The 16,412-nt window shown below is 38.3% G+C and overlaps 2 protein-coding genes across 2 annotated transcripts; one reads left to right on the top strand and one right to left on the bottom strand.

Moving 5' to 3' along the window:
• Window positions 1-726: 726 nt before the first annotated feature.
• LOC135216616 (probable serine/threonine-protein kinase samkC) lies at window positions 727-1,245 on the bottom strand. Its single transcript, XM_064251997.1, has one exon. The coding sequence runs from the start codon at window positions 1,243-1,245 to the stop codon at window positions 727-729; it is 519 nt and encodes a 172-aa protein (XP_064108067.1).
• An 8,793-nt stretch (window positions 1,246-10,038) lies between these two features.
• LOC135216615 (mucin-3B-like) lies at window positions 10,039-13,792 on the top strand. The gene is made up of 3 exons (XM_064251996.1): window positions 10,039-10,050; window positions 11,365-13,306; window positions 13,740-13,792. Exons 1-3 carry the CDS (start codon window positions 10,039-10,041, stop codon window positions 13,790-13,792), a joined length of 2,007 nt encoding a protein of 668 aa, XP_064108066.1.
• The last annotated feature ends 2,620 nt before the right edge of the window (window positions 13,793-16,412 follow it).

The raw sequence follows: 16,412 nt of genomic DNA, 5'->3' as shown, positions 1-16,412 counted from the left end.
CTTAGCATGACATGTTTGTTGGCTTGGCTTGGCTCGCCTTTTAACAACGCAGGGCATGCATGGCATGGTTGGCTTGGCTTTGGCTTGGCTTGCCCTTTTCAGAGAGCTTAGCATTGCTATGGTTTTGCTTGGCTTGGCTTGCTTGGCTTGCCTTCAGAATTGGCTTAGCATGGCATTTGGTTTGGCCTTTGGTTGTTTGCCTTTTAGGATGCTTTAGGCATGGCATGGTTTGGCCTTTGCTTGGCTTTCGCTTGGCTTCTATTTAGAAGTGCTAACATAGCACATGGTTTGCTGGCTTGCGGTGCTTTTTAGTGCTTAGCATGGATGGGTTTGGCTTGGCTTGCTTTGGCCGCCTTACAACGCAGGGCATGGGCATGGTTTGGCTTGACTTAGGCTTGTTTGCTTTTAGAGCTGCTGGCATGGCATGTTTGCTAGGTGGCTTGGCTTTGGCTCTATTTAGAGTTTATTAGCATGCATGGTTTTGCGGCTTTGGGGAGGGGCTTTTGGGGGGGGGCTTTTAACTTGTCTTTTGAGGCTTAGCAGGGCAATGGCTTGCTTGGCTTGCCTTTTAGAGTGCTTAGCATGGCATGGATTGGCTTGGCTTGGCTTAGCTTGGCTTGCCTTTTAGAGAGCTTGGCAGGGCATGGTTTGGCTTGGCTTGGCTTCCCTTTTAGAGTGCTTAGCATGGCGTGGTTTAGCTTGGCTTGGCTTGGCTTTGCTTGCCTTTTAGAGAGCTTGGCAGGGCATGGTTTGGCTTGGGTTGGCTTGGTTTTGCTTGCTTTTTAAAGTGCTTTGCAGGGCATGGTTTGGCTTGGCTTGGCTTTGCTTGCCTTTTAGAGCACTTGGCATGGCTTGGCTTGTTTCCTTTTGCCTTTTAGGGAGGAAGCTTTGGCATTCTTTTAGAGCGCTTTGGCAGGTGGCATGGTTTGGCTTGGCTTGGCTTGGTTTGGCTTGCCTTTTAGAGCGCTTGGCATGGGATGTTTTGGCTTGGCTTGGTTTGGCTTGGCTTGGTTTGGCTTGGCTTGGCTTGTCTTTTAGAGCGCTTTGCAGGGCATGGCTTGGCTTGGCTTGGTCTTGGTTAGTTTGCCCGGCTTTGCAAGGGCAATGGCTTGGCTTTGGCTTGTCTTTAGAGCGGCTAGTGGCATGGGCATTTGGTTTGGCTTTGGCCTTGGCTTGGCTTTTAGAGCGCTTCGCAGGGCATGGCTTGGCTTGACTTGCCTTTTTATAGAGCGCTTGGCAGGGCATGGTTTGGCTTGTCTTGGCTTGGATTTGCTTGCCTTTTAAGGCACGTGGTACGGTTTGGCTTGGCTTAGCTCCGCTTTGCTTGCCTTTTAGAGTGGTTTGAATGGCTTGGTTTGCCTTGCTTATGCTTGACTTGGCTTGGCTTTTAGAGCGGTTAGCAGGGCATGATTTGCCTTGGCTTGTCTTGTCTTTGCTTACCTTTTAGAGCACTTGGCAGGGCATGGTTTGGCTTGGCTTGGCTTTGCTTGCCTTTTAGAGCACTTGGTAGGGCATGGTTTGGCTTGGCTTGGCTTGCCTTTTAGAGCGGTGCAGGGCATGGTTTGGCTTAGGCTTGGCTTGGCTTGGCTTTGCTTGCCTTTTAGAGGGCTTGACATGGCATGGTTTGGCTTGGCTTGACTTGTCTTGGCTTTTAGAGCGGTTGGCAGGGCATTATTTATTGCGGCTTGGCTTGGCTTTTAGAGTTCTTTGCATGGTATGACATGGCTTGGCATTGCCTGGCTTTTAGATTGGCTGGCATGCAATGGTTTTTCTTGGTTTGGCTTTTGGAGTTCTTTGCATTGCATGGCTTGGCTTGGTTTGGAATTACCTGGCTTTTAGATTGGCTGGCATGCCTTGGTTTGGCTCGGCTTGGCCTTTAGAATTATTTGCATGGCATGGCTTGGCTTAGCTTGGAATTGCCTGGCTTTTACATTTGCTGGCATGCCTTTGTTTGGCTTGGGTTGGCTTTTTTACAGTTCTTTGCATGGCATGGCTTGGTTTGGCATTGCCTGGCTTTTAGACTGGCTGACATGGCATGGTTTGGCTTGGCTTGGCTTTTAGAGTTCTTGGCATTACGTGGCTTGGCTTTGCTTTGCTTGCCTTTTGCAGCACATGGCATGGCATGGTTTGTCTTGACTTGCCTTTGTTCTGCTTGCCTTTTAGAGCGCTTGACATGGCATAGTTTGACTTGACTTGGCTTGGCTTGGCTTTTAGAGTTCTTGACATGGCCTGGCTTGGCTTGGCATTGCCTTGATTTTAGACTGGCTGGCATGCCATGGTTTGGCTTGGCTTGGCTTGGCTTGGCTTGGCTTTTAGAGTTCCTGGCATATCATGGTTTAGCTTGACTTGGCTTTTAGAGTTCTTGGCAAGGATTGGCTTGGCTTGGTTTTGCTTTTAGAGTTTTTGGCATATAATGGCTTGGGTTGGCTTGGCTTTTGGAGTTCTTGACATGGCTTGGCTTGGCTTTTAGAGTTCTTGGCATGGCTTTGCTTTGCTTGCCTGTTAAAGTGTTTGACATGGCGTGGCATGGCTTGGCTTGTCTTTTAGTGTGCTCGGTATGGCATGGCTGGGCTTGGTTTGACTTGGCTGGTCTTTCAGAGTGTTTGGCATTTCATGGCTTGGCTTGGATTTTAGAGTGCTTGGCATGGCATGGTTTGGCTTGGCTTGGCTTGGCTTATAGAGTTCTTGGCATATCATGGCTTGGCTTGGCTTGGCTTTTAGTGCTCTTGGCATGGCTTGGTTTGGCTTGGCATGGGTTTGCTTGGCTTTAAGAGTGCTTGGCTTTAAGAGTGCCTGGCATGGCATGGTTTTTCTTTGCTTGGCTTTTAGAGTGCTTGGCATGGAATGGTTTGGCTTGGCTTGGCGTGGCTTGGGTTTTAGAGTTCTTGGCATGGCATGACTTGGCTTGGCTTGGCTTGGCTTTTAGAGTCCTCGGCATACTTACAATTCACATAAAAACTAGGGGTGTGTTTATTATACAAAGGGAGTGTTTATTGCACGTATAATATGGACTGGGGAGTGCAAAACATACTTTTCGTAACGAATTGGGGTTTACTCTTATACGTATTATAATGACTGGGGAGTCCAAATTCAAGCGAGTGCAAATTATATGTGACACCGGCACCAGTATAGAATCGGCACAAAATATGACACACTTTTTCGAGCCAAGGCCTAATAGAAGCATTGAGTTTGCTGTTTTCATTCTGTTTACACATTAGGTTATAGATGTAATCAGAATCGCAGGATATTTGGCTTTCCTTATTTCGGGAAAAGTTGTGTGGTTAATGTGAGAGTTTTTTTCTAATTTCAAGAAAAGCTCTGTAATTTATGATAGGTTTTTAAGGAATGTAGACTTCATTGTAGAAATCTTGTAACCTAATCACATATATAAGTAGGTTTCGATTACACTGCATTCAGTGGAACAACTTTTAATAGGATCAAAAGATTCCATCATGCAGATCTAATATGGCATCCGGCAACCATCTAGAAATTAGAGCCTTTTCCAGTGTAGAATAAATGCGTAGATTCCTGAGAGCCCTGTTCGCTCGGACCAGTTGTTATCACCGTTTCCAAAACAGTTATTATTATTATCAGTAGTTTTTTTTTTTTTTTTTTTTTTTTTTTTTTTTTTTTTTTTTTTGCTCTATCAAAATCCTCCAATTCGACTGGGTGCTATTTATAATGTGGGGTTCCGGGTTGCATCCTGCCTCCTTAGGAGTCCATCACTTTTCTTACTATGTGCGCCGTTTCTAGGATCACACTCTTCTACATGAGTCCTGGAGTTACTTCAGCCTCTAGTTTTTCTAGATTCCTTTTCAGGGATCTTGGGATCGTGCCTAGTGCTCCTATGATTATGGGTACAATTTCCACTGGCATATCCCATATCCTTCTTATTTCTATTTTCAGATCTTGATATCCATTTTTTCCCTCTCTTTCTCTTCAACTCTGGTGTCCCATGGTATTGCAACATCAATGAGTGATACTTTCTTCTTGACTTTGTCAATCAACGTCACGTCTGGTCTATTTGCACGTATCACCCTATCCGTTCTGATACCATAGGATCTTTGCCTGGTCGTTTTCTATCACTCCCTCAGGTTTGTGCTCATACCACTTATTACTGCAAGGTAGCTGATGTTTATTGCACAGGCTCCAGTGGAGGGCTTTTGCCACTGAATCATGCCTCTTTTTGTACTGGTTCTGTGCAAGTGCCGGGCATTCGCTTGCTATGTGGTTTATGGTTTCATTTTTCGTATTGCACTTCCTACTTATGGGAGAGATGTTATTTTCGTCTATCGTTCTTTGAACATATCTGGTTCTTAGGGTCTGAGCTTGTGCCGCTGTTATCATTCCTTCAGTTTCCTTCTTTAACTCTCCCCTCTGTAGCCGTTGCCATGTGTCATTGCTGGCTAGTTCTTTAGTCTGTGTCATGTATTGTCCGTGTATTGGTTTGTTGTGCCAGTCCTCTGTTCTGTTTGTTATTGTCCTGTCTCTGTATATTTTTGGGTCTTCGTCTACTTTTATTAGTCCTTCTTCCCATGCACTCTTTAGCCACTCGTCTTCACTGGTTTTCAGATATTGCCCCAGTGCTCTGTTCTCGATGTTGACGCAGTCCTCTATACTTAGTAGTCCTCTCCCTCCTTCCTTTTGCGTTATTATTATTACTATTATTATTATTATTATGCATGCACACCTATTTTCATTACACAGTCTCAGAAAGCCATTAACTTGCGCAAAGCAAGCTTCCTTAAGGGGGGACTGATCACAATAAAAATGGAAAATAAAATTAACAGAAGTTGCTACAGCAAAAGGAACTGAAGGCACGGAGAACAGAGAGGGTTAAAAAAATTATTTCTGAATTAAGTTAAAAAAAAAAAAAAAAAAGTCCACCTTCTTGTTTTTTAGTAAAAAAAAAAAAGTATTGTCTGAATGGATTATGAAGAGAAAAAATAACGCATACAAAGACATATCTAAATAAAGTATGGTATTGGTGCAAAATTGTTTAAGACAGTTGCAATTTCCCTTAAATTAGCAACTATAGCACAGCCGTAAAGTCGGTTAGGCTATTAAGAACACTGAAACTGATTTGCAAGTTATCTTGGCGCCTCAACGAAAAGTTAGCTGATGTCCTGCAACATAATAACATTAGTCTCGTTAACAAAAAACATTTACTATTATCCTGCAGAGGGGGGAGAGTCACCTACTAAGATAAAAGAGTCATCAGACAAGAAAGATGCTGATTTCCTGCAAGATGGGCAAAAAGTCCCATTTATGTGTTTCAGTCGACAAAATAAGATTCTGGGACTTCAAAGTCCTATCGAAAGAATAAAGACACTGATGCTATGAAGAGATTCAAGTAACTTGCGAGTCGATACAGTGGTCAGGGCCGAGGGCAACCCTCCTTGCCTGGGGCACCTTAACCTTCGGTACATCTCCCTACCTGTTTAGTCCCTTCTCTAATAGTGGGGGAGTTATTTCTCCAACACCACTTTTTTCAGTGTTCCAGATACAAGGACCCCCCGACTGGTCGAGTGAAGGAGTCAGTCTGTTCTTACCTCTAGAAAGCAATAATTACCAGATCTATGAAAAAGCGTAACAGCTCAACCCTTAATTTCCTGATGAAACTTTCTGTTGTAGCTAAATGCTGTATCTTTATTTACTTATTTATTTTTTTCATTTACCAGGAAAGAAAATTTTTGGAATCTTTACGTCTAAAAAACATGAATATCCTTCTGATCGCTACACTTTCTGCTTTTGTTTCTTCCTTTTATACAAAATTACAAAAGTGATTCTTGTTCCAATGGTAATTGAATTTCTTTTTAAATCTGCAGTGGCTTGTCCTTCTCCTCTACAGCTAATTGATGATATAAACTTTCATACCCACTGAAAGTGTTAAAGGCAATACCCATTTAAATTCTGTGGTTTAATACAAGATTCCAACCACTTTTGCTACAAGATGAGGTTGGCCATTTTGAGGCTTAATAGATGGATTCTTTGTATAAAGGTTTTTCCCCACACCATTTAATGCATGTTCAGTGGAACAAGATGCGTACCAGTATATTGTAATAATTTACCTTTCCCAGTAACTTGGCCATAAATGAACTCTGTCGTCACTTCACCAGTCTTCCAAAACTTTCCCAGGAAGATATGTTGATCAACGCCTTTTGCGCTAGAACCCAGCTGAATTTTGAGAAGTTTCTTTGTAATGTGAGCTGCGCAATATCAAGTGCCCATGAATTTGACGACTGTACAGGTTTTTTTTCTATATTCAAGGTGACTGAGGGTAATTGTAGGTTTTTTCCGTTTATTTATTAGCTGGACCTGTGACAGTTATAAAGGCAAGATTCGTCTCATCTTCATTGTTGTCGTCTTACCGCTTATTTGGATGGATTATGGGGAAATTAGTTATGAATTTCCGCGGTATTTTATGTTTTTCTTTGTATTTTTATTTCATTATTTTTTTCGCCTTTTCAGAACACTTTAGACACAAGTAGACTCAGATATGTTATTTATATTCTCATTAGGAACTCAAGTCCTAAAGATCAATAATGTCCTAACTGTCATAGCTTTTATAAAAAAAATTACTTCTAGAGTAGTTACAAGGGTGGGTCAGGGCAAAGTGCAACTTGTGTTGCAGGAGTTGATTCATCCTCCCGCTCGTCTTCTCAACCAGACTAGAAATCCTCCTTTTTCTAATGGGGGATATATTTCCTAAACACCTTCGGATGGACAGCGTACAGTGCAAGGACGTAATAATAATAATAATAATAATAATAATAATAATAATAAAATAATAATAATAATAATAATAATAATAATAATAATAATAATAATAATAATAATAATTAAAATACCAACAACGTTTATCAATAAAATTTTCGATGATAGTAGGTAACCCATAATTGCAGTTTTGTCTATCATGTATGCGAATGATTTCAAAGAAGCATAAACAACACAAAGTTGATTTGGATAAATTATGTTGACGACTTTCCATGCAGTCATTCCTGCTGGCTTTGATTTAAACATCTCTTTACTAACATTAAGTATAATAAACCAGAATAGAATTTCAGCATAGTAGAAACAGAGAAAAGAACCTTGGAATGATGTGCATGTGGTAGTACTAAAGTGATTTCTAAATAAACTTTTTCTAAGAAGATGTATTTAAACTATGTACGTAAAAAAAATATCGCCTTTTTAAAAAAATGAGCAAACGACTGCACTGCTATGACTGTAAGATTTAGTTAATGTAGAAGTTAGTAAAATAAAAAAATAAATAAAAATACTGCCCTGTTAGAAAAACAAGCAAATGGTAGAAAAAGGGGAATTCTGGCAAGGGAGATTTTGTCCTAGGGGGGATTTTTGTCCCACGGAGGATTTTGTCCTCAGGGGATTTTGTCCTACGGGGGATTTTGTCTTCCGGGGGATTTTGTCCTGAGACCATGTGAAACAAACCGATGGATAGATATAAAAGAGGAAATATTTGTTGTCATAGATGAACAGCCTTGCACAGTGTATCAGAAAATTCTGATAAAATTATAGTTACGTGTATAATTTCATTGTAGTTCGAACTAATGCTGAAGTAGAGAGAGATTGAAGCACCTAAGATTTCATGGAATGATGACATTTCAACATAGCGTCTATCATTCTATCACTTTCTAATCAATTTAATATGTCTGGTTTTAGTATATCAGTAATGATAAGTATTTATGATTAATTTCAAATTTACAAATGAGTAGCTGACTGAACAGATTTTTAAAACTTATTACCCACCTTCATGTTCTTAATGATAATTATGATGGTATTGTTTCCGCTATTTAATGCTGCAAGTTTTTTTTTTTTTTGCTTAATTTTCAAATCTAAATTTTTGGCGCATCTTTCTTTTCTACGGTGTCTTTTCTCTTGTTCCAGCTGGGATGTGTGTTTCTCTGAGCTCAAGGGCATAATAATAATAATAATAATAATAATAATAATAATAATAATAATAATAATAATAATAATAATATAATAATAATAATAATAATAATAATAATAATGTCGAATAAAATGGCAGAGTTCAGCGAATTAATCATATATATTATCTTTTCTATTTTTCTTATTACTCGCTTCTCTGCATCAGCGATACTTCTTAATAATTGGCCAATATTCATATTGGGAGAAATCTAAATAATGCTTAATGTCATATTTTATTTAAAACAGGATTATGCTGTCAATACCGGTAGTATCAGTATATTGGTGTACTGGAATGGCGTATCCCAGGTCCAGGTCCAGCAGTGGTTGTCGTCGGTGTTGGCATTATTCCATAAACGAGGTCAATGTCAGGCTGGGGTCGTCTCTGGTGTTCGGCTGGTATTATTGCTGGTGTAGCGGGCTTATCCGCCATTCCAGTACACCAAAATGCTGATAATACCAGTATTGACAGCAAAATCCTGATCTAGATAAAATACCACATTCAGCAATATTTAGAAGTATCGCTGAACCATAGAAGTGAGTAATAAGAAAAATAGAAAAGCTAATATATAAGATTAATTTGCTGAATTCTACCATTTTATTCAACAGAATTTGTTTAAAAGAGTGTCTTCTTCCAAAATAATAATAATAATAATAATAATAATAATAATAATAATAATAATAATAATAATAATAATAATAATAATAATAATAATAATAATAATAATATATTATTATTATTATTATGATGATGATGATGATGATGATGATGATGATGATGATTATTCACCAACAAACAGTGTGTTAAGTATAGCTATCGCATTATTGCTGTGCTGATGTAACATTTTTATGAATAGCACAAAGGTTTTCATGTAAACATCTCTTTAAAAACACAAAGTGGATCAAAACAGAACAGAATGTCGACATAACATCGGTAAAGGATGAAAAACAAAGATGAAATGATTAAATTGTTTGCAAATGACAGTGCCTGTTCAATGAATATATAAAAAAGAAAATATAAGTAATTATTGGCATAAATAAACACCCTTGTGCAACGTGGTAGCAAAGTCAGATAAAATTACATGTAACTATATACTGTTATTTCAGTTAGAAGTAATGCAAAAGTAGAGAAACTGAAGACAACATCACACAAAGCACCTATACGCGGAAGCGTTCGAAATCTCATTTGCAATTCCCATACTGTTGAGACACGCACGTGAATCTACACTTAGCAACTAAGTTTTGTAGAGGGCAAGGGTATTGCATCATATATATATCCAGTATTAACTCCTTTTATCACATATACGATTGTTGCGAAGACTATATACGAGAACCGATGATGATCTCTGTTATTCTGTATGGTTTTTCGACTTTAGTATTGCTTCTTAAGGATCTAGAGCCACGTTATCGTGGAATGTTTGTTATAAAAAGGTTCTTATTTTACCCATATTTGTGATGTGGGGGAGGAGATGGTTCGCCTTGAGGGGCCTTGGGAAACCTTCTGCTGTCGAGTTCACCCCTTCAGTTTTTTTATACCACAAAGGAATTCTCGTTTATTTGTTTGTATGGATAGCTTTATTATTTCTCATTTTTGTACCTTAGGACTTGCTTTCTGAGATTTTTTCATGTATCCTAAATCATAGATATCCTTCATGGAAAACCTTTTTCTGAAGAGGCATGTGGAATTCTTCAAAATCTTTCGAGATTTTTCGTACATAGTCTTTTACCTTACCCTATTCGATCTCGCCCTAAACCACACATTCTTAGTGTTCTGTACGTGATAATTAGTGCCTTGCAAGAATGAAGGACAGGTCAAATGAAGGACGGGTCTCGGGGAATACCCTCGCAGTGGATCTCCATTTACTGCTGTGCCGGAGGCTAAGAAGAAGAGGCGATTCTAAGAATTCCCATCGTCTTGGGGCCTGTATCTAAGGACATAAAAGGGGTAACCCCTACCAGGGGGTGTCCTGTTCCTCCCGTGCTCAAGGTAATAGGAATAGGTGATTATAACCATTTGCACTTCGCAGGGTTTCGTATATAAGGTGAACCAAGCCTTGCAGGTGACGGTTCATTTTTCAAAGTTCTGCGGTGAAGATGTTCCAGGAGGTAAGTCTATCTTGTTGTCATGTAGGGTAATGTAGCTTTTCGCCCGTTCTCATTGATCGTCACTCGAGTTAAGCAGTTTATTTTTATGCGTGGCTTTTCCAGTGTCGTTCAAATTAGTCTTATGAGTTTGATTGTATCAAAAGACCATATGTCATGTAAAAGAAGTGCAGTGAAAAAGGATTTTTTATTCCTCAAGAGAATGGAATTCCTCGTAACTACAAGAAAACGAGTTCATGTCAGTGATGATTAATTTTAAGAACCTTAACATTCGCATTGGGATCATGACAAAAATTACTTTTATTTACTTTACAACTTTTAACAGAAAAGAATACTGGATACAACAGAGATAAGTGGTTATAGATATTAGCAAAGGCGAATAAGCGGATTGAAACAAAGGAATTCTTCTTATTGATTAATGAAGAGTCCTAAAGTACTTTTAATGGCTCCCTCGAATTATTCATTCCGAAATGCGAGGTAGAAATTGAAGGAAGGCAAAGTTGAGAAAGTTGAACAGCCTGGTAGGAAGAAACCGAATGTAACAAATAAAAAGTAAAAACCTTCATGTAAAGGGATATCTGTCTAGATGGGAGAAAGCCATGACCAAATCTGAAGAAATTTTTCTTAGGAGGTGGCAATATTGCAGGGATGAAAGCATTCAGTTAATTTACTCTTTATGTGGTTGAAGGATATTTTAGTCATGTGATTGAATAATGTGGGTAATGTTCACTTAATCAAAGCTAGTCTGAAGCAAAACTAAATCAAGACTTTGGTAGACTTTGATCAGACTTTTTCCTAATGATAATGAAATACATATGACTGTCAAAGCCGGAGCCTAGAAGAAATGTCAAATAATTATTTTTATGTCAACAATCACGAATTTTATATTGACATCTTCCTCTTATTGTGCATATTGACAAAATTAGAAATTGCTTTTATTTCCACTAAATTGACAACCATCCTAATATACCTTGTTCTCATGGTATAGGAACTTTATCAAGTATATTATGATAATAATAAACACTCCAGGTCATGATTATCTTAAATGATAAAGTGCCTAAACCATGGTGGCATATAGCTGATTAACTAATTTACAAACGTTTTTTTATCATATCCTTATTCTCCTATCTCATTCGACTTGTTGACTCTAAACATGCCATAGGGGTCACACCTGTGTTTCCTGACCTATGTTTTTAAATTTTTAAATTAGCAGTTCGTAATAACTACTCTTGTAGTAACGAGTGATACTCACCTGCAACGAAAATAGAATTATCGACTTAATTTTGAATAACAGTACATACCTCATTCCCATTTCAGGTTATTATCTATTTAGCGTGCATCACAACATGCCTGACACTTCCTGCTCCATCTCCGGGAAGACTGAATCAGAACGGTTTTCATAGCAGAGGATTTACTGCAGCAACTAGCTCACAGGGTGCATCCATCGGTAGATATTCCTCACTACCAACGTCACCTTTGCATGCTGCCAGTACCAGTTTCTCTGAGAAGCCACATCAGAGCTCTGTAACATTCTTGCAATCTAGTACATTGCCCAGAGATGTGAATCCATCATTTCCTAGTGCACAGACCCGTATTGCCACTTCCAATGTCTTTGAGAGGCCAAATGTGGCTAGTGCTTTTCCACCAAAATTCTCAACTTCACCCAGCAGAACTAATCCCTCTGGTCTAGGAGTACGGACAAATATTGCCACTGGGAGTCACTTTCAGAGACCGAATGAAGCCAGTGCTCTTCCACCAAAATTCTCAACTTCACCCAGTAGGACTAATCCCTCTAGTGCAGGAGTACGGACGAGTATTGCCAGTGCCAGTCTCTTTGAGAGGCCGAATGAAGCCAATACACTTCTACCAAAATTTCCAACCGCAGCTACCAGAACTAATCCCTCTGGTCTAGGAGTACGGACAAATATTGCCACTGGCAGTCACTTTCAGAGACCGAATGAAGCCAGTGCTCTTCCACCAAAATTCTCAACTTCACCCAGTAGGACTAATCCCTCTAGTGCAGGAGTACGGACGAGTATTGCCAGTGCCAGTCTCTTTGAGAGGCCGAATGAAGCCAATACACTTCTACCAAAATTTCCAACCGCAGCTACCAGAACTAATCCCTCTGGTCCAGCAGTAACGACAAATATTGTTACTGCAAGTCTCTTCGAGAGGCCAAATGAAGCCAATGCACTTCTACCAAAATTTTCATCACCCAGTGGAGCTAATCCCTCTGGTCCAGGGAGACAGACAAGCATTGCCAGTGCCAGTCTATTTGAGAGGCCGAATGAAGCCAATGCACTTCTACCAAAATTTTCATCACCCAGTGGAGCTAATCCCTCTGGTCCAGGGGGACGGACAAGCATAGTCAGTGCCAGTCTCTTTGAGAGGCCGAATGAAGCCAATTCACTTCTACCGAAATTCTCAAATTCACCCAGCAGAACTATTCCCTCTGGTCCAGGAGCACAGATACGTACTTCTAGTGCCAGTCTCTTTAAGAGGCCAAACGAACCCAATGCACTTAGGCCAAAATTCTCAACTTCACCCAGTAGAACTAATCCCTTGGATGTAAGACAAAATCCTGTTGCCCCCTCCAGCTCTATTACGTCACAGTTTGCACCATCATCTATTGGAACTTCTCAGTCATTACCAGGTATTCCATTACTGTCAGCTAACAGGAACAATTTTCAAACTCAAGGAAGTGTAAACCCAACAGAATTTAGATCATCAGTGCCTTTGATGTCACAGCCTGGCTCGACATTCAGTGGAACGAACTCTGCAATACCTGTGCTTCCAAGTGGTCAAATTAACAGGAACACATTTCAAAATCATGGCCGCATTACCTCACAAAAACTCCAGTCATCAAGTCCTGCAAGGTCAGAGACTGGGTCAACATTGATTACCTCAAATCCACAACTGCCATTGCTCCCTGTGCAATCAGCTAATAAAATTACAGTTCACAATCAGGTTCGTGCAACGCCACCTAGATTTCAAGCATCAAGCGCAGTGCCTTCACAGCCTAGGCCAACATCAACCCCACAATTTCCAATACATTCATTTAACAGAAACTCATTCCAAAACCAAGGGCGTGTTACACCTCTTACAATCCAAGCATCAAGAACTTCAGTGCCTACTCTTCACACAGCAAGTCAGCCACACAGCCTGCCAGAATCTCGCACGCAAGGTGTTCCTGGGCTCTCTGGGGTCTTTATACCTGATGCCCTCCCAGCTTTTCCTACGGGATCAACAGTGATTCTAGGTGAGGTTACGAAACTAAAAGCGCATTTTAATAATATATAAAAACTAAGCTGTAAATTTTCATTTTCTTCACTGTTAACGAAATTCTACAGCGTAAATTATCCTCAAAACTTTTGTCAGAAGTCCAAACTTCTGGGTATACTGCCTGTTTGTTAGTGTTATGTAATTTTGGTTATATCAGTTTATCAAATTTCTGTATGCTACTTTGACTTGCAAAATATATTATGAACGCATAACGTACTGTCGTAAGATTTGTTAGAAAGCTTAAGGAAAATTATTCTAATGGTGGGCGTGGTTTACAGTCAGTATTCGAACTGCAAAATGGAAATTCTTATTTAAAGTATGAATACTTATATAACGAAATAGTACAATTGAGGATATGTTGTTAATGTTCTGAAAGTGAAGCCTAACAAACTTGTCTTACTACATTGCAGGTTTTGCTGGAGAGATTGAAACTTCATCTTCAGAGTCTGAAGAAGATTATTAGAAGATATTCTTATATAACTTGAGATTGAAATTACGAACTGGATTGACTCAGATTGACCTAGTGTAACTAAATGATTGCTTGGCCAATTTATAAATAGAAATTCTAATTGAATGATAAGTACAGGATTATTAGATATTACAGGACTACATGTTACTGTACGGGAGAATTGATAAGTAGAGATCTGGCATATTCAATAAAAAAACATTTCTTTATGAATGAGATATAGTTATTTGCTGGAGAAATAAGTGTATTCGAGCAGGTCTATATATATATATATATATATATATATATATAGATATATATATATATATATATCTATATTTATTTCTATATATATCGTGTGTGTGTGTGTGATTGTGTGTGTTTGTTTGTAAAGTTGAAACCAGCACTGGATTAAGGTACCTTAATTCCATTCTTTTCCATTTTTCTAAAAAGGTTTAATTTGTTCTTTGGATACAATTGATAAAGAATGATTAACATCAGGTTTTTCATTAAATCAATCATTATATATATATAATAATATATATATATATATATATATATATATATATATATTATATATGTTATATAATAATAACCATAATGCCCTCTCAACCTCTGGATTTTTTCACCCTCTGGATACACTTGCTACTAAACCTGAGATTGGTGGTATGCCTTGTTCTGATATTCTGGGTTCAAATCATTCTTGGGTGTCAGATTTTCTTGCTTTGGTTCTTTAGCTTGATCATAGGCTTAGTAATGGCAAGCATATCCAAAGTGTGGAGAATTCGAAAAGTCAAAAGGGCATTTAGGTTATTACAGTTTCTTATGTATCTGGTATATATATATATATATATATATATATATATATATATATATATATATATATATATATATATATATAGTATGTATGTATATATAATATATATATATATATATATATATATATATGTATATATATATATATATATATATATATATATATATACATACATACTATATATATAATATATATATATATATATATATATATATATATATATATATATATATATATAGTGGTGTATATACACATAATGTAATATATATATATATATATATATATATATATATATATATATATATATATATATATATATATATATGTCTGTGTGTGTGTGTGTGTGTGTGTTTGTATGTGTGTGTGTGCTTGTACGTATGTATATTATGTGTATGTATTTTTTTACAAAATAGAAAATTAAAACTTTTGCAGTGATTACAGAAACAATGAGCACAATTATTGCAAAATAGGATTTCAATATGGGTTTGCCTGCCCTTGCTATTAGGTCCTAGTTTCGTGAGATATTTTTATAAATCACTTCGATGATATCCACCAATTTATGGAGCAGTTGTTATCTGTGGTAATCTTTTGTAAAATGGTCGAGCTCTACCTTGGGATCTATGGTAGCTGATCCTCTTCTTTGATTAGATGATTTCAATCAATGAGAGAGGCTCAAATTCCCAATCAACGGATGATGGGTGAGCAGAGAACTGAACATTATTCCTTTATCGAAGGTTTCATATCTTTGTAAATCTTTGTAAATTGCTAGTTCCCGGATCTGATACCATCTCAAGGTTACATATTATGGAAGAAGAAAGAGGTCGTTTCCAGATAAAGGCTTGGAGGTGAAGGTACACATGGAGCACCAGGCTGATCCTACGGCAAAAAAAAAATATATATATAAAAATAAGTATATGGGATTAAATGCATGCTGATACATGAAGGGAAGAATAAGAGTTGGTGGAGGTGTCAGATGGCGAGGAGTGAGGGCTAAAGCTAACCTTGTTTATCAAAGGGGTAGAATTTTGAGAAAAGAGAAACAAAGCGAGATCGGAAAATTGGGCTAAAAATATTTCTTGGTTAACACTTTCGACTTTCTGTTGTATACCATGAAAGTAGGGTAACAAAATATTAACAACGAACGAAAGACGACCCGCCATTGAGAATGTTGAGTGCCTGGAAAAGGGTAAATGTTTACGTTGATAAAATCTTCAGGAGTGATGCTGGTAATAAACATTCCGGTTAAAATTCAAGAACATAATAAGGAGTGACGGGAGTTGAGACACGGCGAGATGTAAAGAAAGGTGAAGAATACAAAATCTAATAAAAGTGAGAAAAGTATTAAAAGTTAACAGTAGAAATTAAATCACAATTTGTAAAGAAACTGATCTTAAAAGTGTGAAGACAGTTTAGTGGTCTACAGTTAATTTACAGCTGTTGCTTTTGAAGCAGCAAAAAATTGTCAAATGCAAAAAAAAGCAAGGGCCTGATATATCCAGAATATAAACAGATCGATAGATATCTTGATAACCCCTGGAAGGCAGGTCTGAAGGCAATAGTGCAAGAGGATTAAGGAGGTAATCAGCGTTTAGACGGCTCGGAATCCGAGAAAGGCGCTGGTGAATAAGGAGGCTTATTACTCAAGATGGGATCGGCTGGACACTGACGGACCCCTGCGAGGTCTTTTCTGGAGCAGAAAACCCGAGAAGAAGAGCTGACGACTTCATCTGTAAGGGATGGATGTACAGAGACTGGCTGAGACCAAGGTTTAGGATGCGAAGATGAGACTTAGTCTTGAGGATGGAGTGCGGTTTTCGAGTA

Source organism: Macrobrachium nipponense, chromosome 6 (genome assembly GCF_015104395.2).
Source record: "Macrobrachium nipponense isolate FS-2020 chromosome 6, ASM1510439v2, whole genome shotgun sequence".
NCBI classification, from domain to species: Eukaryota; Metazoa; Arthropoda; class Malacostraca; order Decapoda; family Palaemonidae; genus Macrobrachium; species Macrobrachium nipponense.
This window is presented reverse-complemented; position numbering and strand designations above follow the sequence as displayed.

Excerpts from the sequence above, each read along its gene's own strand:
- LOC135216616 (XM_064251997.1), bottom strand. The coding sequence starts at position 1,245 with ATGCCCTGCCAAGCGCTCTATAAAAAGGCAAGTCAAGCCAAGCCATGC.
- LOC135216615 (XM_064251996.1), top strand. Across the intron at positions 13,307-13,739 it reads GGGATCAACAGTGATTCTAG|GTTTTGCTGGAGAGATTGAA; the intron begins GTGAGGTTACGA and ends ACTACATTGCAG.